Source organism: Oculina patagonica, chromosome 10 (genome assembly GCF_052425735.1).
Source record: "Oculina patagonica isolate OP01 chromosome 10, crgOcupat, whole genome shotgun sequence".
NCBI lineage: Eukaryota > Metazoa > Cnidaria > Anthozoa > Scleractinia > Oculinidae > Oculina > Oculina patagonica.
This window is the reverse complement of record NC_135767.1, coordinates 3,906,469-3,929,437: the sequence shown is the minus strand read 5'-3', so window position 1 is coordinate 3,929,437 and position 22,969 is coordinate 3,906,469. Positions and strand designations below refer to the sequence as shown.

The window sequence follows — 22,969 nt, the reverse complement described above, 5'->3', positions numbered from 1 at the left end:
AATTTTCAGAAAAGATAGTCGTGTTTTACTTGGTTTTGCGGGTAGAAATAAAATTTTAATGAACAAACAGTTTTGATGCTGTCGATTTGTTGTTTTCAAGCGTCCAGCTTTACTTCTGTCCGAGAGATATGATGAATGAACATTTTCAGAAAACCTGATTGAAAATTTGTTTTAATTCAAGTAACGCAGGATTAATTCTGTAGCTACGTTCCGGCTGAGGTTCTTAATGTTAACAATAACTGGTGCCACTTTAAGAACTACTTGAACTACCTGCAAATTTAATGTGGTAATAAAAACAGAACTTCAAAACCCCGTCGTCCATAACACACAAAGCATATAGATTTTAGGGTAGTTAAGCAAGCAATACCTGCAGCAGTGGCCACGCAAAAGGCACTTTAAAGATCTTGAAAAATTGACTAGTGTTTTCAAGTTTGTTTTTTTAAAATCCGTCTTAATCCTTGTGTATTTTTGGTATTTTTGGTTATTTAAAAAAAATTTTTCTTTGGAGTTTTTCTGCGTTAGAAATCTATTATTTGTAAGGTTTCCATCAATTTGAAAGTAATTTTGTATATCAGAAAAATGACTTAAAATATCGCGAGATAGCTCTTGTAAAACGTTTAATAATGAGCAGTAAAATAGCTCTGTACGTGCATCAAACATCTTGCTACATTTCTTAGTCGTCCTCTGCGAAACAACATGAAATAATAATCAAACGATAATACGTGTTATGGAGAACGTGTAACACAAAGGCAAAATTTCATGTTTTTATTTGGACCTAAGAAGTGCTTTTCACATCCTGCGCGATAAACTTCAAACTGCACTTTTTGTCTTTGCATCGTGGTTTGTTATTACGCATGTCTGAAATTGTTGTAGAATGTCTCCTCACTTTCTGTAAAAAATTTTACACTGTCAGCAAATTAAAACAAGTCAGTTGTCTGCTTTCCTTGATTAAAAGATCTCAAGAATTTAAAATTAGTATTTTGCTTTGAATATATTAGATTTTCGCATAGTTTGGATACCTTTAATCAAAGATTGATATATAGCAAATTCAACTGACAGAAACACGAAATTCTAAATATAACTTCGTATTTAACGGTTATAAATAATTCCAGAATTTTTAAAAATTACTAATTACTGACTAATTCCAGAATTCTGCTTCAGGCCTTTGTTTAAGAGATTTTTCCGACCTATTGCCCAGAATTCCTATTGCTCTTGCGATAATTTATTTACACCCTTACAGCCAATCCAGTGTAATCCTGCTTTCATCAAGGTCTTTGAACAGAATTGGCGTTCGTATGCAAACAAAACGGATGATGCGCGCGCTATAAACTTTATCTGAGGTTTGTGAATCAAATTCACCGTAGTCAAGATTTTAAATCATGTACATTAAAAAAATTAATGAAAAGGCGTTTTTCAGGACTTGTTTTATTTTTAACGTGCCGCCTTAAAAAGTAATCAGCAGATTCAAAACGTTGATTTTTAGCCGTCCTTACCCACCCCTCCCTAATGAAAAGCGCTCGCGTAACTGGCGGGAATCTACTAGCGTGTGACGTCACGCTGGCGTTAGTCAAGTAAACGGACAACAATGTCGATTTCACTGCCAGAATACAATCCAACGATGTTATTTTTGCCTTAGTTTTTTTGTGTTCTTAGCATTTATCCACAAAATGCTGCATAGACGGCAACTCACGACGCTTCTTGTTATTGTGGTTCTTTTAAATCCTTGCCGAATTGATAGTAAAAGAAGTCGGGGAACTCGAGGTAAGTAAACCAGTGTAAACTCGCACGCTGTTGTGAAATCTAACTAATTTCAGATCGAAGAAAACCATTCGCTTCAGCTTTAAAAGGTTTTTTGCTAATTAGATCTTTTGTGTTTTAAATTCGTGACTATTTCTGAGTAATGCACTGCCTTTAGGAACTTACTGTCTTGTCAGTTTCAAAATTCTCGTTACATCTTTCGGAACCGAAACCAACGGTCTGCAAAAATAATTTTCATTGAAATTGTGAAATCTTAAACTACTATTAAGCTTAAGTTATCTAAGACGAAGTTTTGTCTTGTTTGGATTTTGAAGGTTTCTGACCTCTATCTCCTTGTTTTTTCAGCCAACTCAACCGATTTTGTGGTATATGCTTATCTATAGAGACTGTTAGATGTAAGAAACAACTAGAACCAGAAAGTGAATTTACACAATCGTTTCAAACATTAATGGCGGAAGGGTAATAAACAAAGATCAGGTACATTTTCTGAGAGTTGAATGCATTTGTCGTTAGCGATAAACGACTCAAAAACAAAACAATTTTAGATGAAACAATTCCTATTATTACTCTTAAATAAAGATCCAGCTTCGTAAAGAAACTTTCATCTGTATATAGTTAGTAGTACTACTAACTATGGCATGATCTGAGCAGAAAGCACAGTTACACTCCACTATAAGCTTAGTGTGTTGATACACAAGCCTACTTTATAGTATAGAAGAGATGTGTTAGATAAGAGAATACTTTATTATATAAAGCTGCTATTTTAAAATTATTTAAATATTCAGTTTTATAGCTGTTCATAGTCTTGAAGCCAAATCTCACTGAACATCTAAGCGTTGGTGCATTGGGTTTCGAACAACTTATCCAATATCAAACAGCCTCGTACCGAAATTCCACCGTTATGCACCCTCAGCAAATAGATGGTTCGGTAACAACGCTTTTCGCTTTCGCCGCCAAATGTTTTGTCTTTGATAAGGTCAGAATGCAACTCTGGCAAATGGTTTCGTCTATAAACATATTCATCTCTAAACAAACAGCCTCGTGAAAAATCAGTTTCTGTTTCGGATCGTTTTGAACTACCTGCAATTTAAAATGAGGGCGTTATCACAAATACCTAGTCCAAGGTTGTGAGTGAATACAATATTTTGTTACAATATTTCAATATTTTCGCGTTCAATTATATCCATGTTTAACTAATTGGGCTCCACTCAGTCCTGTTACCATTATTTATAATGGTAAAAACGCAAAAAAAAAAATCGATATTTAGATTAATATGATCATCCATAACTCTTATTTGAATTTTTTTATAGGACTTTATAGCAGATATACTTTATTTGTTGTATGCTCATGTGACCACCATGTGTGTCCAAACGAGGGACCCAAGTTTACCCAACATGCATAGCGGCATTGTCTAGCAATTTTTGAATACAATTTCCTGAATAGAGCAGTTTTCAATTGAGTGTCGTAAAACCAAAACCAAAGTAATCACTCCAGCCAATCACAAAGAACACAGACAATCTAGTAAACCAATCAAAACTCGAATCAAATACATATAGCCGGCACGAAGCGCGGAAAAACGTGCGCAAGCGAGTCACGATTGATTTTGGTTTTACTTCTGATTGGCTGAGAAATTGGCGCGAGAGTATTACACCAATCACTGAGCATAGTAATGCAAAACCAATGCAAACGCGAATTACTTTCGACACTCAAGTGAAAACCGCTCTAAGCGTCAATATCGATGACTTCGCAACGCTGAAAACAACTACCAGGAATTTTGGCCAAATCTTTTCATTCTCTGATTGGTTGTTGGTCATTTCTGAATTTTCGCGCGTAAGTAACAACCAATCAGAGAGACTGCACGGATCTCTGTAGAGCTACGTCATCACTATGGAATTTTTCGGGCCAAATTTTAGTCGCCATTCTCGAACGAAAGGAGAACTAATCACGCGAAAAATTTATTGCTGTGGCTGACAGTTCCAACTTTTTTTTAAAATCAGATAGTGATATAGATGTCGACCTTATGGAGGGGATGTCAAGACAGACAGCACAACAGATCGAGGGAACAAAGCTAAAAAATGTCGTAGCCGCCGCATTTGAACATGCGCAACATCACCACCTTCACGAACGTCAGCTACAGGAAAAACCGGTTATTCATCATGCTGAGGATCCAGGCCAGGAAAACAAGAAACATGACGAAAGTAGCATTGAAGACGAGGGTAATCCTGAAAAAGATGGAGAGATTCATGTTGAGGTATCGGACAGGCACGTGCGTGATGACGAGGAAGAGAAAGATGGTTATTCGGGCGATGGGAGCCATATTGACGTTAGAGACCTTCATTATCACATCCACAAAAGCGACCACCAAGGAGAGAAAAAGCTAAAAGAAAGAAAGGAAACTGACCCTGAGGACGAAGATGGTTATGTTGAATTCTCTGGAGAGGACAGTGACATTGAAGAGCTTCACGTTCATGGCAAAGAGACGCGCGATTTTAACAGCCGTTCCCCAATTGACGACGAAGATGCGAAAACTCCATGGGAACACTTTAAAATGCATCTCCATTCTCACGGAGAGAAAAATGGCGAGTTTGGTTACATCACGGATGAAGAAGAAGATCCTGAAGAAAACGATGACGAATCACTCTCAGGCGAGCGAGATTACGATCACGAGCACATCAAAACTTTGCACGTGCACCACAGAGCGAAGCACGTGAAGTATCCACGTGATAGTGACGTGGTGGTGGGCAGAACCGAACAGGAGATCGCGGGAGAAGATGAAGACGAAGACGAGGAATATGAAGATGAACAATCCGGAGAAGAAGGTCTAAACAGTATTTACGAACGGCGTGATTTGCATAAGTCTGAAGGAGAGAATGAATGGGAGGAGAATGAAGGGAGCTTGATATCTGAAGATGAAGAAGATGAAACGGATTTATCCGGGAGAGAAGACCTCTCAGTAAGAGACCAAGAAAACAACGAAGAGGACAACGGTAGAGATTCAGATTCTAAAACAGAAAAAGCCAGCAAAGACGACAAGGGAAAAGGTAAAGAAAAGATCTCAGGAAAAAAGAAAGAAGGTCCAGGCTCGCAAAAGAAAATCGCCAGGAAGAAAAACAAACTCGGTAACAAAAACAAGTTCCCGAAGAAAAACGTCATCAGAGAAAAAATCCAAAAGTTCTCCTCAGGTAAAAAGAAGAGTTCTTCAGTTGGCAATCAAGAGTCACATCAGTCTCAAAAGCTTAAAGTTCACGCAGAAGTTGATCTATCGCACCAAAAGAAAACCGATGTCTCAACCAAAGATACGACCGCCAAAAAGAAGAAAGCTAGACCTCTATCTCATAAAGCCCCAAATGACCAGAAGATTAGAGATGTGGAACCGCAAACAGGATCAGAAAATGGTTTGAAAAACGTGGAGGACTTTTACATTGATGAAAGCGATGAGCCGAAACAGAGGATGTTTGCTGTGGAGATGCGGGACGCTGTGGAGGGAAAGGACCATGGCGAGAATATCAATCCAGGAAATAGAAAGATTGACAAGCGGTCACAGAGTGAAGATGGAAAAGCTGAGAAGATTCAGGAATTCAGAAGAGGCAATTCTAGACATCTACTGCAGTTCATAAACACGAGTGATCCCTTGGAACCCTTACCATCAGGTTTGTGGCATGATTGGTGTCATTCAGTAGTTTTGTCTTCCGAGGTTATGCCAGAGTGAAACTCTTTCAAATCGTTCTTGGATGGGTTATGGGTTCGTCTGTTTTTTAGCAATGCGATTGAAGCCCGGACACATACACTGAAACGCTGCTATTCTCCGTAGCAGGCGTTCCCGTACAACTGATCATGAAGAGGTTTCCTCATTTTGGCCAGGCGAAAATTGGGGCGAGTGCAAAAAAATAGGATAAGTGGGAGGGGGGCGGGAGGGAAGGGGAAAATACGGGTTTACCTTCTCTCCTCTCTCCCTCCCACCACTCTTATTCTTTTTGTATCGCCTCAATTTTCCCGCGCCCAAAATGCGGGAACGGTTGTTTTCATAGGCGTACGGGCAATTTTTTGCCAGGGGGGGCGGTGAGACAGTTGCCCAAAAAATTCTCGCAAGTTGCCCAAATTTTTATGAAACAGTCGAGAAGAAACGAGGGTCATTCGGTGCACTAACACAGGGCTACATATGAAGTGAAAAATTCTTACATAAGAATCTATCATATGAGCTCATAAAACACGTTAATTAAGAAATTGCTGGCTCTACCATTTCGACGGCCGAAGATATCAACAATACGATCCATGTCATTGTTGACTAGGTGCGATGGCAAGTAATAATTTAGGCCAAGTAAAAAAACAAATGTTTCTAGTCCGGATTTCTATAAAAAAAAAAAAGGAGAGCGGGTGGGCGCATTTTTTGGTTATATTTAATTATTTTTTATTTTGTTGCATTCCATACCTGTGTTCTTCGAATAATATCGATGTTTTTTCCTCCATCGCCAAATTCTCCAAGCCAGAAGCGAACTTTCAAAATAAATCCTGCAAGGTAATTGACCTATCCAGTACTAGACTGTCCACAGCCTCTCGATTTTTCAACGCGAAAACGCAAACGAAGCGAGCGAGCAAGCACGCGGGGGGAGGGGGGCTTCTTCCGTTTTCCGCTGGCGTCCATTTCTCTCGCCGTTCTCACCGCGCGCTCATCGATCGAAAAACCACAGGTAGCCCAAGCTCCTAAAGGAGCCGTCAACATATAGACCACATATGACATTGCGTAATAACGTTATTATAAGGGTTTGTATGGGAATATAACGATCGTAAAAAAATAATTCAAAATAAAGGGAAAATATCCGATAAAATCGACTTACCTATCCTCTTCTATACAAATGTTGTGTTTCTATGCCGTTTGGGGGCGTTTTGAAGCCATTTCAGTGGGTTTTAGGTTCGCTGGTTTCCTATCATTATAAGGGTTTGTATGGGAATATAACGATCGTAAAAAATAATTCAAAATAAAGGGAAAATATCCGATAAAATCGACTTACCTATCCTCTTCTATAGAAATCTTGTGTTTCTATGCCGTTTGGGGGCGTTTTGAAGCGATTCCAGTGGGTTTTAGGTTCGCTGGTTTCCTCTCTCTATATAATTATAATTATAATTATAATTATAAACTTGGGGGGGGCTGCAGCCCCCCTGCCCCCCCGGCCCGTACGCCTATGGTTGTTTTGAAGGCTAAAATATTTCGCGTAACATATTTATTCGGCGCGGTCACATGCTACAACATTTCGCGCGGCGTTTCTGATGCGGCACGGAAGTTCTGATGTTTAAAAGATAACCTCGATGATGATGATAGAAGGAGGTAGTACCCTAACGGCTTAGTGCCAAATTATTGCATATTTCGGGTTAAGGAGTTAAGGAGTTGGTGCAATTCAGACTGCGCACAATCTTGCAATGTGTGCCCGGGCCTTCTTACTAACAAGAAGAATATAAAGTTATCTAGCAGATGGTTCCCTTGTTGAAACTATTATTTTATTTTTCTCTTAGGACCCACGACTCACTGTACTCACCCAGCCCTCGCTGAGAAGATAACAGACCAAACCATAGTGTACATCAGAGCCGAATGCCGCGTGTGCCAGTGTAAAATAGGTGAACTTATCTGTGATGCAAAGCCTGAACTTTGTGACCAGCAACTTGCTAGGCCGTGTCCAATGGCGAAGGGAGAATTGGCAGATGGCGCAAGACATTTTGATGGATGTAACAACTGCGTTTGTCGTAATGGTAAGAGATGTAAAGTTTAGATGGGAAAGATCAGAAAGACATTTACCAGTCATTGGCCGGGCACTGTTAGAGAATTGTTTCCTAATTCTCTCGACTGAAGTCAAATATCCGTTGCTACAGGTCTAGGAGTCTTGCGAGAGCTACATAGGTCTCAATGCAATCATTAACTAAGTATACGGCATGCTGCCTGCGAAAAACAAAGGACTTCTAACGCACACACTTTTCTGCTCCGTACGTGCGAGAGAAATCTTTGATGAGACTCGAAAAGCAATATTCCAGATTTTTCGCGCGCAATTAAGAACCAATCATACACTACACGACTTTCTTTTGTGATACGTCATCAGTGTGGAGTTTTCGGCCCGAATCTCACGCAGATGCGCTCTGGAGGGGATAGGACAAAAACCGCCCTCCACCCATCCCCTACCTTCTCGTATTCTCCCGTTACTCGATTTAAACTTTCTTCTTACAAATTAATTAAGTTTCAAAAAATACTCTACACTTCCAGGGGAGTTGCTGTGTACTCGTGTTCGATGCCCCTCCTCAAATTACAACTACACCAATTACCGAACGGGTGCCGTTGGCAACAGCACTTTGGAAAACGCATTGATGTCCATTCTAAATGAGGGGGTCGTCAGAGGCAAGGACTGGTGCATGGAATGCGATAGTGAGCCTGTGTCCCCTGTATGTGGACCAAACTGGAAAACGTACCAATCGATGTGCCATGCTTTTCAATGTGGTGGATTTGGTGTCGAGGATGTGAAACAAGGAAAGTGTGAGAGTTTGGTGAGTACTTTTTATTGATTTAGTTTAATGCCACAAAGGGTCTGTTCTTTCTTGGTCTGTTCTGCGATTCTTTTTCGATTGAGTGTCGTAAAACCAAAACCATTACTCTGACCAATCACAAGGGACGCAGACAATCCAGTAAACTAATCAAAACTCAAAGTAAATACATTTCCGATTGGCTGAGAAAGAGCGCGAGTTTTTTAAACCACTCACTTAATTTCGACACTCAAGTGAAAATCGCTCTATTAACAAAACTGAGTAAACGCTAATAAACTTACATCAATGCTAAAGGCCCGGCCAAGGGCAACAAGATAGTATAAGAGAAACACTGGACTTTATACCCAAATTTCAAAATGTTTTGATTCTTTTTACGAAAAATTATACATCAAGACAGTATAGCAGTTTCTCGAGTGGATTATATATTTACAGGAGAAAACGTTACAGGCTTACTGTACAAAAAAAATCTTTATGGTATAAGTTTGCCTAAAAAATGTAGAAATTGTATCCATTGGATAAGGTAGTCCGCTTTCAGATCAACTGGGCGTATGATAATTTGGTGGAATTTTCACATTAAAATGTTCGTTTTGTTCCTTGTTTTGCATTGGTTTCTAAATGTTTCAAAACTTAATTCGCATTTTAGCACCCATGCACTGGAGTCAAATGCGCAGAACACGAGATTTGTATCGTCGATAGAAGAGGACCGTGTCTTGCTGCTACCACTAGAAATGGAGACATTATTGAGTGTTCACAGCATCAGTGTGGTAAGAATTTCATATAAAACTACCGTTATCATGTGTAAGCTTTTGTTTTACGTTTGCTTAGCTTTCATATTGGTTCGTAAAACACTTGCAATGCACTCTAACCAATCACAGCAAAAATGATGTGTTCTCGACCAATCACATGAGGAGGTTAGGCTGACGCGTGTTTTCCCGCGCCTGGCACACGGGTTTCGTCTTTTCCCGCTCTTAGCACCGGGAACATGTTTTCCCGCGCCCGACACTGGTTGCATTTTTACCGCCTTTAGAACCAATTGCGTATCTTTGCTCAGAATTCTGATTGGTTCATTATTTGAGTTTGTCGTGATTGGCCAGTTTTGAATTGGTGTTACGAAAGCTCACGGTGACAAGCTGAGGTGACCGACAACTTTCGGTCCCGGGTCTCGCGTCCTTTTCTGATTGGACAAAGACGGTCGGTACCTCTTCGGGCTTCGATGACACTTATCCGTTGGCGATTAGCAATCTTTGAAATTCTTACTCATACTCGCTGTCTCTTTTTCAGTCTCCCCCAAGGAAACGTTAAACTGCAGCTCGGCTCACGTAGAGCAGATGTGTGGCGAGGACCACAACAATTACATGAGCAAGTGCGAAATGTTCGGCAAAGGTGTCGCCTTGGCTTACTACGGATCGTGTAAAGAAGAGTGTCTTACTTACGACACAAGGGTAAGATGCAGCATCTCTTTTTTACGTTAGCGTTTGCGTGACTCGCGTTACTCAGTTATGTGAGTCACATCGTTAAGTCACGCAAGTAAGCAACGCCAATTGGTCACGCGGACTACTGCGTAAGAGGCGAAGAGAAGCAACTGTTTCAACGTACAAAAAATGTTCTTAATTCACGTCTGTTAAAATACTTGACACATTTTTTGCTCTCCAGATGTGTGGTGTGGATGGTGTGACGCTTCAGAGCATCTGTCACGCTTCTCTTCACAACAGTCACGTAGACTACCCTGGACAGTGTGACGAAGTGGATCCGAAAAACAACCACTTTATGGAGAACAGCGCCTTAGTGGGACACTTTAACCCTCGCTGTAAGACTGTTGCTGAGCTCGCTCGCTGTCCTGATGTAAATTGTGTAAATCCTGTTATTCCTGAAGGAAGCTGTTGCCCCATATGTGGTAAGGAGTTGATCACAAATCAAATATCTGGGTGATTTAGAATTTAATTTTGGCGTGCTTTATGAAACATTAAGCACGACTTGAAGTCAATTTCCGCAAAATAAGACCAAATTCATAGGAAAAATAGTCGGCAAGCTCAACAAGCCAAAGCCATCTACCGGCATTATAAAAAAGAAACCTTAACAGGCCCTTTGAGAAAACTAGAAAAGTGAGTCAGCGCACGCAAAATCCAGTGCTTTATAAACCACATTGTAGATGTTATTTTAACCAGTTAGTGCGTTCGCAGAATCCATTCTGCATTATAATACTACACTGCCATACAAAGAGGTGGAAAAATCTAACGCAGATCTTAATTACGTGCGCTGCCGTGCTAGTTTTCTTTTTATTTCAACACGTGTTATTATTTCAGGTACGGCTGTAAGCATTCGACTGGACACTGCAGCAAGAGATATGATATGCTTGAACGACAAAATCCAACCACCCCAAGACCTCAGCCGAAGCGATGTCATCTTCTCCGAACTGAAAAACCTGTCTAACCAGTTTGGCGGCCTGGAAAAATGTCAACTGACCGTAGATCTTGTGGACACACACGACGTTTCAGTGGTGTATAAACCAATCACGTTCCAGGATAAGGACGCGTGCGAGCAGGTGGTGGCGAAAACTGTCGCGTTCATCAATTCTCCCGCCAAAAGTGACCTGGAGCCCGCCAAAGCACTGCTTGCCGCCGCTGTCATCAAAGAACGCGGGCAAAGGATTGGTTTACCAAGGGCCATGTCAATAATTACTAAACGGCGAATGAAACGAGATCAACATCATGAACACGAGCCGTATTACAATAAAAGCGACCGGATTCGTCTTCAAAATCACCTTATTTTCCTCGCTGTTATTACGTTTGTACTGGTCTACAAACCTAACCGAATTCTGAACTGACCTTATAATTCCAATCTCCACTGAATGTATTAATCCCTGACTTTTTTTTTATCAATTTCTGCTGGATGGAAACATTTCTTACTTAAACGAAATTCTAAACATTTTAATCAGAACACAGACTATAAGACAAATGCGTTCTTAATTTTAAATATTAAATCAAACTTATTTTCCTATTGCTGTATAAAAACCTTTTGTATGCTGGATATTCAATAAATAAAGTATTATTTACTACGCATATTATTTGTTTTACTATCTCTTCACATGCAGAACGAAGTTAGTGTTTTACTATCTCTTCACATGCAGTTATGGCCCTGACCAGTGCAACACTGCGCACAATAGATAAAACTCATGTGCATCCACCTCTAAAATTGTAGTGCGAAAAGTTTCAGAAGTGAAATCTCGTTCTTTCGCAACATTCATGTGCCCCCTGTCTGCAACATCGTGCACAATGGCATGGCACAACTACAGTAGCCATTTCCTGCCTTGTGGCTTTCCAATGTGTAACCCAAATTCAGCGATTTGTTTCTTGTTTGGTCGACTTTTCTCCTCGAGTGCAAAAGCATGAAACAAGTGGAGTCTATTCTTATCTACTTAGAATATTCACAGATCTATCAAAATGTTATAGTCGAAGTTAACGGGAATCTTTGGAGTTCTCTTACCCTGGACGAACATTAACGAAAAAGCCAATGGCATTGAGTAACTTTGCCCTTCATGTGCAAAACTGTCAACTGTAACGGACTGAACTGTGGAGTTCATTTTAGTGTCCTAAAACTAACACATGCAATTACAATGGGAAATCACCGTAAACAACACAATGAACCAAAAAAGCAAGAAGCAAATTCTTGTTTTGGTTTTGCATCTGTTTGGTTGAGTAGATAGGTGACGCTTATACCAATCGCATAGCTTAGTAAAGCAAACCCAAGGCAATTCCGAATAACGAGACTCGACTAAAAACTTCTCTATCCAGAACTCTAGCTTCACCTTTGTCAGACATCAATTTTGCTATCGAGAACTTTACTTTTAACAATAAAATTCTCCCATATACCGTAAAGCCCTGACCAAACGGCAACGCAAGTTGAAAACTTGCGTCCACTTGCGTCTCCGTTTGGCCAGGACTTGCGTGCACTTGCGTTGACTTGCGACTATTAAAACTTGCGTGTCCGTTTGCCGGGCCACGCAACGCAAGTCTGTACGCAAGTTGAACTTGCGACTACTTGCGTCCACTTGCGTTGCCGTTTGGCCAGGGCTTAAGCCTAGTAAACATACTTTCTCTCAGTAATTGCAAAGTGTCGGGGAGCAAGTGCGTTTTTTTCCGTTAAGTTTCCTTTTGTTATTGATCCAATCAAAGAATAAATAGTACGAGAACTCGAGCGTTCTCCGAAACTTACGTCATCATCGCGTAATCAGTTGCTTAGCAACTTTGAGATGAAAATTGCGGGCTCAGTCACGTTTCGGAGACTGGAATGTGCCATCGACAAGTTTTTGCTGCCTCAACTGTAACATGGATGTTGAAAGTTTGCACGCCCTCGAAAATCAGGCAAGGGTCAACAGAAAGTAAAGCTGTTTTAAGGCCTGGCAAAACGAGGAAACATGTTTCCAGAAACATGCAGGAAACATGTTTCCATAATTTTTTCCTCGTTTTGCCACGTTTCCATGCCGCGCGGAAGCACGAAATGTTTCTGCCGTAGCAGAAGCAAATTTTGCTTCCTGGAAGCAAAATTGGCGCTGGAAACAATGTTTCCCATATGGCAAAACTGGGAAACATTGAGGTGAGGAAACATGCGCGCGCTATAAATGTTTCGGGAAACATGTTTCCTCGTTTTGCCAGGAATTTAGGCTTAGTCTTCTTTTCGAGACTACTTTTTACTTCAATTTACACCTACAAATCTGGAAGTTCGCTAAAACACTCCATTATTACAGAATCATCCTCTTCACTTCGCCAACCAACAAAACAGTCCTCATCTTCTTCTTCTTGAAAATCTTGAGGAATGTACATCATTCCAGCATCACCGTTGCCACGGTCACAGGAGTGGCACGGAGCTACCTTACGAAATGCCATGCAGTGAAGATGCGTTTGCTTCTCGTATTTCCATCGCACAAATCCTAACGACTCGATCCCAGCCTTCCAAGATTTCATCATGGACGCGTTCTTATTTTGGTGACTTGAGTCGGGTGTAATGATTAATAGGAGACCGTTTGGGCGTAAAAGTCGATGTGCTCTGCGGCAACACTCCCACCTTTGAATAGCAGAGGGAAAATACGACAAGAGAAGAGAAAATACAACAACGTGAAACGTTTCAGATGGAAAAATCTTGACTTGTTTTCCTTCTTTTAAAAAGCTTTCCAAGTATAGCATTTTGTCTTCAAGAAGAGAGTCCGCTAAGTTCAAATCATCAGAATTTGTAACAAGAAGTGAAGTTGCAGTGCTTTCCCGTTGTGTTGACGTTCTTTTTTCAAGGCTTGTTATGCCCATATTATCGAGTTCTTTTGACGAGGATTGTAGTTCTGGATTTGTTGTCTTTGTATCATCAAAACTCCCACAAGGACACGCGCCTTGCTGTGTGTGTTGCAAATCTTGTAATTCCAGATTAAGAAAGTCACATTCATACACCATCTGTCGGATAAATAAAAACATGCATTAAATATTTAAATACATAATATTGAGTCTCTCCTCTTGGAATGTGATTTTCAAAATTTACTTACTCTATCTGCTGGCTGTAAGTCTATAGCAACTGGATAAACACCATCATAAGCAGCAAACGGATTAAAACAACTTCCAACATCAAGAAGCAGTAGTTTTTCACGGACTGTAGGATATCTGGTGACAGATATAGTGAAAAGATATTTAAGTGTTTCTAAACTCTACAGAATGCCTCTTCCTCTCACATTATAATATAGCGATCCCTTTCCCATAACTTTTTGATGAAAAAACCATGCTCAAATCACTTTATGTACTTGCTTTATATTTTCTTTAACTTAGTTTATGTATATTTCGATGTTTGCCTTTTTTTTTCTTGATCTTTTTTTTCCGTATATCTGTTTTTGTCCTTCTAAACTAACGCATTTCAAAAGTTTGTAAGCACTGCACTGTATAAATGTACTATTAACATTATAATTATTGTACTATAAACGTCTTGTAAGTCTTGTAGGTATTGTGTCCTTGTAAGTATTGTAAGTAAATGTTTTGTAATATCAATAATAAAAGAAATAATTAAAAAAAACTCTACAGAATGCCAGAAATCAAGAGTACGGTTCCTCACTATAGAAAAATTCTGTTACTTTAAAAAAATAAAATAACAGACAAACAAAATAAACTTACATTGAAGCTGAACAGATTTCAGTGTCTCTTGTGACAAAGCAGCAGCAACACTCTTTCACATCTTCAGAAAACTGCTGCCTTCTCCTTTGTTTCTCCATCAACTTTTTTAGTCCTCCCCCTCTAAAGAAGTCAGTTGCTGTTGCATAACACCACTCAACTCTTCCTTCAGGGGCCTGTTTTGTCCAGTGATTAACAGCCAGTGTACGCATGGCTGAAGCATATTCCTGGAGGCTTTCTTTATCAGTGCAGTGGGACTCCCAGACTTTTTTGTGGTCACCATTTGCTTTATAAGAAACCAACAGCACGCAGATTACAAATCATTGTATGTTTGCAGAGGTTTTGTCAGCTAGTGTCCGCACTACCAGAATTTATCCTGGTTTCATCAGCATGATGTGACTAGGAGTATTCTGCCACTCACACTAAAAAGAGTTTGCATTGGGCAAATGTGACTCATCTCACCAGAGCTTATCCTGGTTTCTTGAGCATGCATATTTAAGCATAACTGATACCCTAGTTAGAGAGAGGCACTGTGAGAGTCAAGTGTCTTGTTCAAGAACATGATATAGTGCCCCCAGTCAGTGCTCGAACCTAGACCACTTTCTCTGGGGGGTGGGGTGGGGGGTACTCAATAAAGTTTTGTACAGGGAGGCTCTACCCTTAGGTCCAAACCCTTACACTTTCCCTTACCGGTCCATTTTTGACAGAAAAGGTATCCCTTTTTTTTTACCTTCAATAGAAAATGGTACCCTTTTCACATATCTACAGAAGGGTGACTACATCTCTTTTCTTAATTTTTCACTTGAGTAACCCTTCTAAAATACTTTAATGAAGTTACTGTTCAGTGTGTCTGTTCAAGAAATTTTGAAAGGTCCATTAAAATATCTATTATGTACATTTTACTCGCCGTTTTGTATACTCTAACTTGTGAAATTGCTACCCTTTCCAGGCAAAAAGGAAAAGGTACCACTTCTGGGCAGAGTCTAAATGCCACTATAGGGAGTACCCTGAGACTTGCTGCTCCAATCCAAGATTCCAAAGCGAAAAAGTGCTGACCATTATTGGGCCTCTAGGCCAACAGATGGGGAGGGGTTCAGGACACTGGGGGGGGGGGGGGCAGTGTTCATCTCAGCTGAACATGCACTGTATGCAAAGTTTTTGTTAAAATTTTATGCCAACGTGTGAATAAAAAGATGCCAGCTTACACAACCCAGTAAGCTTATAGGCCTAATAAGACTATAATCCTACACCAGAACATTGCTCTTTTTTTGAAACCCACATCAAATTAGCAGTATGGTAATCTAATGCAGGAATACCTTAAAGGATACGTTTGCATGGGTACTAAACAACTTTTGATCTGGGGGCTTTGCTTTAAAAAAGGACTATAAACCTTCTAAATATTTAGGACAGCATGAAAGGTTTCTGCAGTCATTTCTAACCCTTCTGATAAGTGCAGGGATGATTTTCTACATCATTATCAGACTGAGAAATATAAAAAATATAATTGTTACCTTCTCTTAATTGTTTCCTTAATCTGCCATGTAATCCTTTCACGATATCAGAAAGTTTTTGTTGGTCGACATCCAACAAACCGTCCGCCATCTTGGAACTTGAGCCAAAATGTACAGCAGTCCTTCGCAACTGAAGCGTGCGCAGTCAGGTCTAAATAATCAAAATGGCGGACGCTCAACGTGTCAAAGCAACGTCAAAAATAGACATTTGAATAAGTATGCTATAAGCTTTCAACACTCCTAGATTAGCAAGAAACGGAGGTTTGCACGTTCGTGCTTATCGACCTGATCAAACTTGAAGACCGTACACAAATCTAGAAAAAAAGAAAAAAAAAATCATTTGCATCATTGCATCGGGCGTGTCGACTAGCAATCTTCGAAGTTCAAATTGATGGCAATATTCAACATGCTGCCCAAAGTTTCAAGCAAGCTCTCTCAGTATTTATCTGCCCTTTGCTCCCTTCTTTTCTTCGCCGGAGCCGCAAATGGTATCAGAGAGCGCTGGCTGCATCATACAACAGATGGAAGCATTCATTTCCTTGCAATCGCGGTAGCCATTGCTGTGTTGATTTCATTAGCGACCTATCTGTACGGGTACCGAGATTTTGGACGCGGATTCAGCTATCTTTGGATGGGTGTTCTTTTTAGCGTGCTGTCGTTCACGGAGATCGCATTCGACCATTTGATCGATTCCTTGCATGATTTAGATGTGACTGATATCCTTATCATGGCCAGTACTGGTGTGCACTGTTTCAAGGTTTTGTCTAAAAGAATATGTTCCTCGCCAGCGTATGAATCCAAATTTCTTACAACTGAAGAATGCTTGTTTCTGCTGGGATTTCTCTCTGGAACAACAGGAACTATGCACTTTGGTAGCATGCTAACAATAATTGTTGCAGTGACAATTCACTTGATGGCATTTCACATGAAATCAAGCATTTCTCTTCTAAGCGCCATTTGCCTGTGCTTTTTAGGAAGTGTATATTTCTTTCCAGCCAGTGACGTCAACTACAACCCATACATTTTATCAGCATTCACCGTCCACCTTTCCTTCGAATCATTGGTCGACATTTACTTTTCTAGGTTATCGCTTTTGGAAACATGGAAAAAGTTTATTTTCCAGGGGAGATGCATTCACAGATTGCAAATCCTTGTAGTGTTAGTTCTGGAAGCACTATTCTATGCATTTAGTATTCAACTTGTCAAAGACCCTGACTTGCCAGTCTACAGATTACCTATATTCGTTTTTTTGTCTATACCGTGGGTGTGGTTTCATTTTATGTTCATTGTGACGTGCTGGGGATTTGTTGGAAAACTAGAAGAATGTTCCAATGTTTTGAATGCAAGAGGAGAGTTAAGTGACAACAGTATGTCAGAAGTTATGGCGTCAAAAGGGCTCCGTCACTTCTGTCTGGTGTCGCAGATAGTCATGCTCTACACACTGCTGTCGACATTGCTTGTTATAGCTTCAGCATGGCAAGAAACCAATCCAGCATTTATCGGCATGCTCTTAACCATTCTTCCTGTCGAACTAGTCATGTATGACATCCTTGCAAAGCTTGGAAAATCTGTTGGAGGAACAGCTATTGGGTATGCTGTGGTCGCACCTGCTCACAAGTACAGTCCGACAGGTGATGTCGTCATTCTTGCAGAGAATGCATTCCAAGCCGTCAACACTAAAGCAATGGAGCTAATAAGTATTGTTTCAAGATTTTTCTCCAGTCACATGATTCATAACTTTGGTACAGATTTTTCATCAAGTGGTATTTCTGCTGATTACATTGAAAAGAAAATCACCTCATTTTTTGAGCAGCGTGTTCTTCCAGGTTTGCACTATGACACATACATTCTTTACTACAGTGGCCATGTGATAAGTAATGGAGACTGGGCTCTTACAGAAGATAAAACACTTGCATTTGAAAGCATATTAAAATGGTGGAGAAACAAGAACGCAGGAACAGGGGCAAGACTTTTGCTGTTTCTAGACACTGCTCATTCAGATAAATGGGTAGACAATATTTGGAAAGTTGAAAATGACTTTATAGCAATCCAAACTGGAAAATTGACAGCCACATTTGACGCAGAGTTGGGAAATACATTTCCATTAGGCGAGCTTACCAAACTATGGGATGATTTCAACACTACTGCAGTAACGGGTAAACCTGAAAATTACTGGGACAAGAACAGCATGAAAGTCAAGCCAGTTTATGGCGTTTCAAGAGAATGGTGTTGTTTCAAGTTTCATGAGCCAACAGTGGAGGACATTGCCCAGCATGTGGAACAAAACTTTCCAAGGTTTATTAAACCAATTACAAAGATTTTCACTCATTTGCCATGCAACACAAATGTGCTTAGTATCTTTGACTGGTTTACACATGGCTGCCGTCGACTGAAGATGCGTTGGTTCCCTCCAGCAGTCTACGACACTGGTCATGGATTTAAACTTGTTCGCTGAATATTTAGGTACTTATGCTAATGAGGCCTGATCAGTATTTTAAGCTTTGGCCTCCTCAGCACTGCGCTTTTTTAAGAACAGCAAAGATACATATTCACACTTTAATTTTATCATTCCAATACCAAGGTCAAACTCTTAATTCTCCTCACAAATTACCATATATTCCATTTATTGTTAGTTTTGAGAATTTGGTAGAACATAACTACAGTCTGTACTTAATGATGTTAAGACGGAATCCACTAGGAAGTCAAGTAATATTTATTAAAGTTGGACAAAAATCAATTTCCAGAATAATTTAAATCCTATTGCGTTATTTCCTACCCTTAATAAAAGGTAAAGATGTAAGTAATTATCCGTGATAACACCAACAACAATTTCTTATTAGAGTCTGAGAAAATGAATTTCAAAGTTCACAAGGTATGGGCAAAATCTCACGTGTAGCCATTTTGTAAATTCGTCTTAAGCGATTTAGTGGAATTCAGTGGAACTTCAAAATGTGTTTTCGATGTGTGGTGTTGTTAGAAAAGATTTCTTTTGATAAGATATTTGAAGCAGTAACAAAAAAGTTTGCAATAAGGTGGAAATAATTCTGGTACAACAATTTCTTATCAGAGTCTGAGAAAATGATATTTAAAGTTCACAAGCTATGGGCAAAAGCTTACATCTTTTAAGAGATTCAGTGGAATTCAGCGGAACTTCAAAATGTGTTTTCGATGTGTGGTGTTGTTAGAAAAGATTTCTTTCGATAAGATATTTGAAGCAGTAACACAAAAGCTTGCAATCAGGTGTAAATAGTTTTGGTACATAATTTTGTCCAACAACTACTCGAAGTCCTGGCGGATTTCCTCTTAATTCTTTTTTCTCCTTAAAGTATGTTGCAAGTTGCGAGAATTTAGGTTTATATAACAGTTGGTTTTAGAGGCTTGAGTCTGGTAAACACTGGAAGCTACAGGTGTATAAAAGTTTTTCTGTGAAAATTCTAGGGTTTGTCAAGTCAAGTCACAACAAAAATGACAGTTTTAATACCAAGACAAAATAACTAACCAGAGAATTTCTTGAAAAATATTTTAATTAAAAATATTTAATAAGAAACTAGTTAGAAAATGATACCAAATGTACTTCCTAAGAAAACAATATCACAAGCAATTTTTTTTTCTGTTTTGCAACACTGCTGATCAAAAACTAAGAAATTTGCAATAAACCATGCTAGTTATTTATAATCTATGGAAATGAACATGATTGGAGCCTTCAAATAGTTTTACCAGGTTCTCTATGCTGTATATCATTATCTATGTGTAAGAATATATTTAAATAGGGTTGAAATTATTCTTAAAGTGGCCATGTATTAAATGCTTAAATATTAAATAAAATGTTAAAAAGGAGAGTAATGTACCAGTGTTAAATATGCATCACTTAATATCTTCTTACTAATTACCAAACAAAGAGCAATCTGCATGTTATATCGGCAAACTACAAAAACTACTTTCTGTTTACAACTAACAATCAAAAAACCCCGGTTTGAATTTGCTTTTTTTTCCAAATGAAAACTAATACAGAATACAGCCAAAAGAAAACAATCTGACTCGGTTTGTTCAAAGCATGATTAAGCTTATCCCGGATTAGTGTGCATTTTGAGTTTTTCTGTTTATTTCCAGTTTTGACATCGACAATGTCAAACTCTACAAAACATATGCAACAAAAACACTTAAAAAAACCCAAGAGAAATTGAAACCCCAATCAACTTGTAATCCTGGTATAGTGTTAATCAGCTTTCAAACAATCGACCAAGAAATTGAACATGAATGACTATATAGATTACCAGGTCTCTAAGAATACTGAATTTTATACTTTCAGAGCTCAAAACCATCATCTTTGTACCAGTAAGTTTTTTGAGAGGCACATTGCCATTGCACAACAAAGTCTTTAAATTTGATGAATACACTGAGACTAAATTATCAATAAAATATGGTTCTTGTTTTGTGACATGGCAACTCAGTCAACCCTTCCAACTTTTCTTTGGCAAAGTCCCACAAGTAGAAATCAATGATAACAGAATTTATAACTGAATCAAGTTTGTCTGGAGACAACAAACTGAATTCTGCATCCATCTTGGACTTTGCTTTCACTTTCTGGTAAATTTGTTCCACTGCCCAGATAGAGTTTCCTCTGATTTCTAGCTCTAATCTATCTCCAGCAGGAATTATCTCCCCTCTTTTTAACCTTTCCATTAACTCGTCAGTGTATTTCATGATCCCCAAATGTAACAATGACTGCGGCACTTTGTAATCTGCAAACATGGTCAGGCAAGTTATGTCGGAGAACTGTCCCAATGATTCCCCCTCAAAACAAGCCCAGATGTCAGAGACCAAAATTTGTGCACGCTTGTAAAAAGAAACTTTTTTGCCCTCAAACTCTGACTCATCTTGAAAACATTTGAAGGTACTTGTGATCAGGCCAAGAAGCTTCTCTGCACTGTTGTCGCATTGTGATAACAGATTCACAAATGAGTTCTTGTAGTCCTTTACAAGTATTTTGCCAACTTCATTTAAATTACTGGCCCTTTCTTCAAGAAGTGGTATTTCAGTTGGCGTTTCTGATCTGAAGATGTGCTGCAATTCGTTCTTGCTGATGTTAGCATAGTATGATGGCGTTGTGATGGGGATTCCCTCCTAACAACAAAAAGAAACTACATAGTTAGATAAGGAAAAACTGCCATTTAGGTATTTTAAAGGACCATATTTTGAAATGTCTTGAACAGACCCACCAAACAGTAGTTGATAAAATATTTTAAGAGACTTTAATAAGTGAAACATGTAGAAAATAGATGCAGTATTTCTACTGTAGGTATTTGAAAGGGTTACCATTCCTGCCAAAATTGCTTTTTTAAAGAGAATGAATTTAGGGTTTGGCTCTGTGGGTGGAGATTCCCTACATAAAATAAGTGCCCCCATCCCCACCCTTTCTGTGGCTCACAAGACAAGACAACTGATTTTTTTTAGTTTTTAGTTCCCCTTTCTGGTGGTATTTCTCCCATTTTAATAGTGAAGGGGGGTTTTACCAGGGGGTGGTGGGAGCCTAGCAGAAAAGGAGCAAGTGAGGATAGAAAAATGTTGGTAAGCAGGATTTCTAAAATCTTAAGCCAGCCACACACTAGAGCAACTAGCTGAGCTATTCGCCTCTCGTGCGTGTTTGCTCAGCCATTTACTCACTGCACATTTCATCGCAGACAGTGAGGAAAGTGCTTAGCAAGTTTGATTCAGAGTCCACCAAGTTAAATCATGTGAGCGTTCTGCATGTATTTATTGGTCAGTTGATATTTCTGGCTGAGCAAGTAGCTCACGTTGCCTGCACACATTGAGGATTTTTTCTCTTGAGGCAAAAAATATCAAACTTGATAGATATTTTCCACAAGACCTCGCAAGGTAAAATTCTCATGGAAAATGTCCGCACACGAGAGACATCTGCTGAGCAAATGGGCAGCTAGGTGCTCTACTGTGTGGCCAGCTTTAGAAGAGGAGTGGAAGGGATGGACAGGGGAAGAAGGTGAAAAAAATAATGGGAAGTGGGAACTCTGACACCCCCCCCCCCCATCCCTGTACACCCAATCCCAAGGCAAAATATACCTAAGTGTCATCAGTGTCTTTCATAACAACCCTTTAAAGTATAAAACAAAATATACATACAACAACCTGACTAGGAAAATTTTATATAAAGTTCTTGCATGTTATGGGGTAATATTGTTTTGTGACAAGACCTTCAAAGACTAAAATGTTTCTCAATACCTTGAGAGCTCTGTTTATGGAAGCACATAGAGCCCAGTACCCTGTGTGGTTCTTTCCTTCAAAGCGTACAGTCCACGGCTCGACATCTTCATCGGTCCAGAAAGAAAAGTTTAACGTGTCCAATACAACGATCCAGTCCAAAGTTTCGTTTGTCATTTCATTTGGATGCAATTCATGTTCTTTCCACATCTTAAAGCTATATTTCTTCGATTTAAAGCAATCAAAGATGATTTTGGACGCTTCTTCTACACCTTGTTCGCATATAGAAACATCCTTGCTTTTAGATGATATAAATTTAGCCGATTCTCGAGGGCTTAGCGGTTTTGAAGTAGACATGTTGTCTTCGACCGGCATCTTCAACAAATATCGCGCACTAAGGATGGGCCGATACTCGATACCAAATATTCGATACATCGATATTTTGACAATTTTGAAAAGTATCGATACTTTCGAAAAATATCGCACTTTCGATACGTTTTCGATACTGCACACGTGACCTGAGCCTGCGGTTTTCTGGTCAGCACCTGAGGTTTAAAAATGCACTTTTGCGCAAACAAATATTGATTTTCTTGTCAATATTTTGATTTTTCTATTGCCTTGACTTGATCTAGTCCACAGTGAAACAAAAATACCAAAATCAACATTCCTGGCTAATATTTATAATTCCAGGACTGTCCTTTGTATGGTCAGACAAATCACGTGACATACCAATGACGTCAGTACGGAAAATGACGTCATAATATCGATATCGATATCGATATCGAGAAAAAAAGCAAATATCGTATCGATATCGTATCGTTT

The 22,969-nt window shown here is 39.4% G+C and overlaps 5 protein-coding genes across 5 annotated transcripts in view; 2 read left to right on the top strand and 3 right to left on the bottom strand.

Moving 5' to 3' along the window:
* Positions 1 to 22,969, bottom strand: part of LOC144628824 (uncharacterized) — a 96,221-nt gene that overhangs the window by 19,738 nt on the left and 53,514 nt on the right. The window lies entirely within an intron of this gene.
* On the top strand, positions 1,589 to 11,182 carry LOC144667165 (uncharacterized). The gene is made up of 8 exons (XM_078528560.1): positions 1,589 to 1,761; positions 3,756 to 5,408; positions 7,267 to 7,500; positions 8,006 to 8,283; positions 8,924 to 9,044; positions 9,562 to 9,722; positions 9,934 to 10,174; positions 10,584 to 11,182. Exons 1-8 carry the CDS (start codon positions 1,668 to 1,670, stop codon positions 11,102 to 11,104), a joined length of 3,303 nt encoding a protein of 1,100 aa, XP_078384686.1. The 5' UTR covers positions 1,589 to 1,667; the 3' UTR covers positions 11,105 to 11,182.
* On the bottom strand, positions 12,952 to 16,075 carry LOC144667496 (S-adenosylmethionine sensor upstream of mTORC1-like). The gene is made up of 4 exons (XM_078528917.1): positions 15,932 to 16,075; positions 14,424 to 14,706; positions 13,808 to 13,922; positions 12,952 to 13,718 (listed from the first exon to the last, which is right to left on the bottom strand). The coding sequence occupies exons 1-4, from the start codon at positions 16,020 to 16,022 to the stop codon at positions 12,984 to 12,986; spliced, it is 1,224 nt and encodes a 407-aa protein (XP_078385043.1). The 5' UTR covers positions 16,023 to 16,075; the 3' UTR covers positions 12,952 to 12,983.
* On the top strand, positions 16,083 to 18,576 carry LOC144667495 (transmembrane protein 168-like). Its single transcript, XM_078528916.1, has one exon. The coding sequence runs from the start codon at positions 16,323 to 16,325 to the stop codon at positions 18,384 to 18,386; it is 2,064 nt and encodes a 687-aa protein (XP_078385042.1). The 5' UTR covers positions 16,083 to 16,322; the 3' UTR covers positions 18,387 to 18,576.
* Positions 20,070 to 22,527, bottom strand: LOC144628618 (queuosine 5'-phosphate N-glycosylase/hydrolase-like). The gene is made up of 2 exons (XM_078486754.1): positions 22,169 to 22,527; positions 20,070 to 21,055 (listed from the first exon to the last, which is right to left on the bottom strand). The coding sequence occupies exons 1-2, from the start codon at positions 22,520 to 22,522 to the stop codon at positions 20,342 to 20,344; spliced, it is 1,068 nt and encodes a 355-aa protein (XP_078342880.1). The 5' UTR covers positions 22,523 to 22,527; the 3' UTR covers positions 20,070 to 20,341.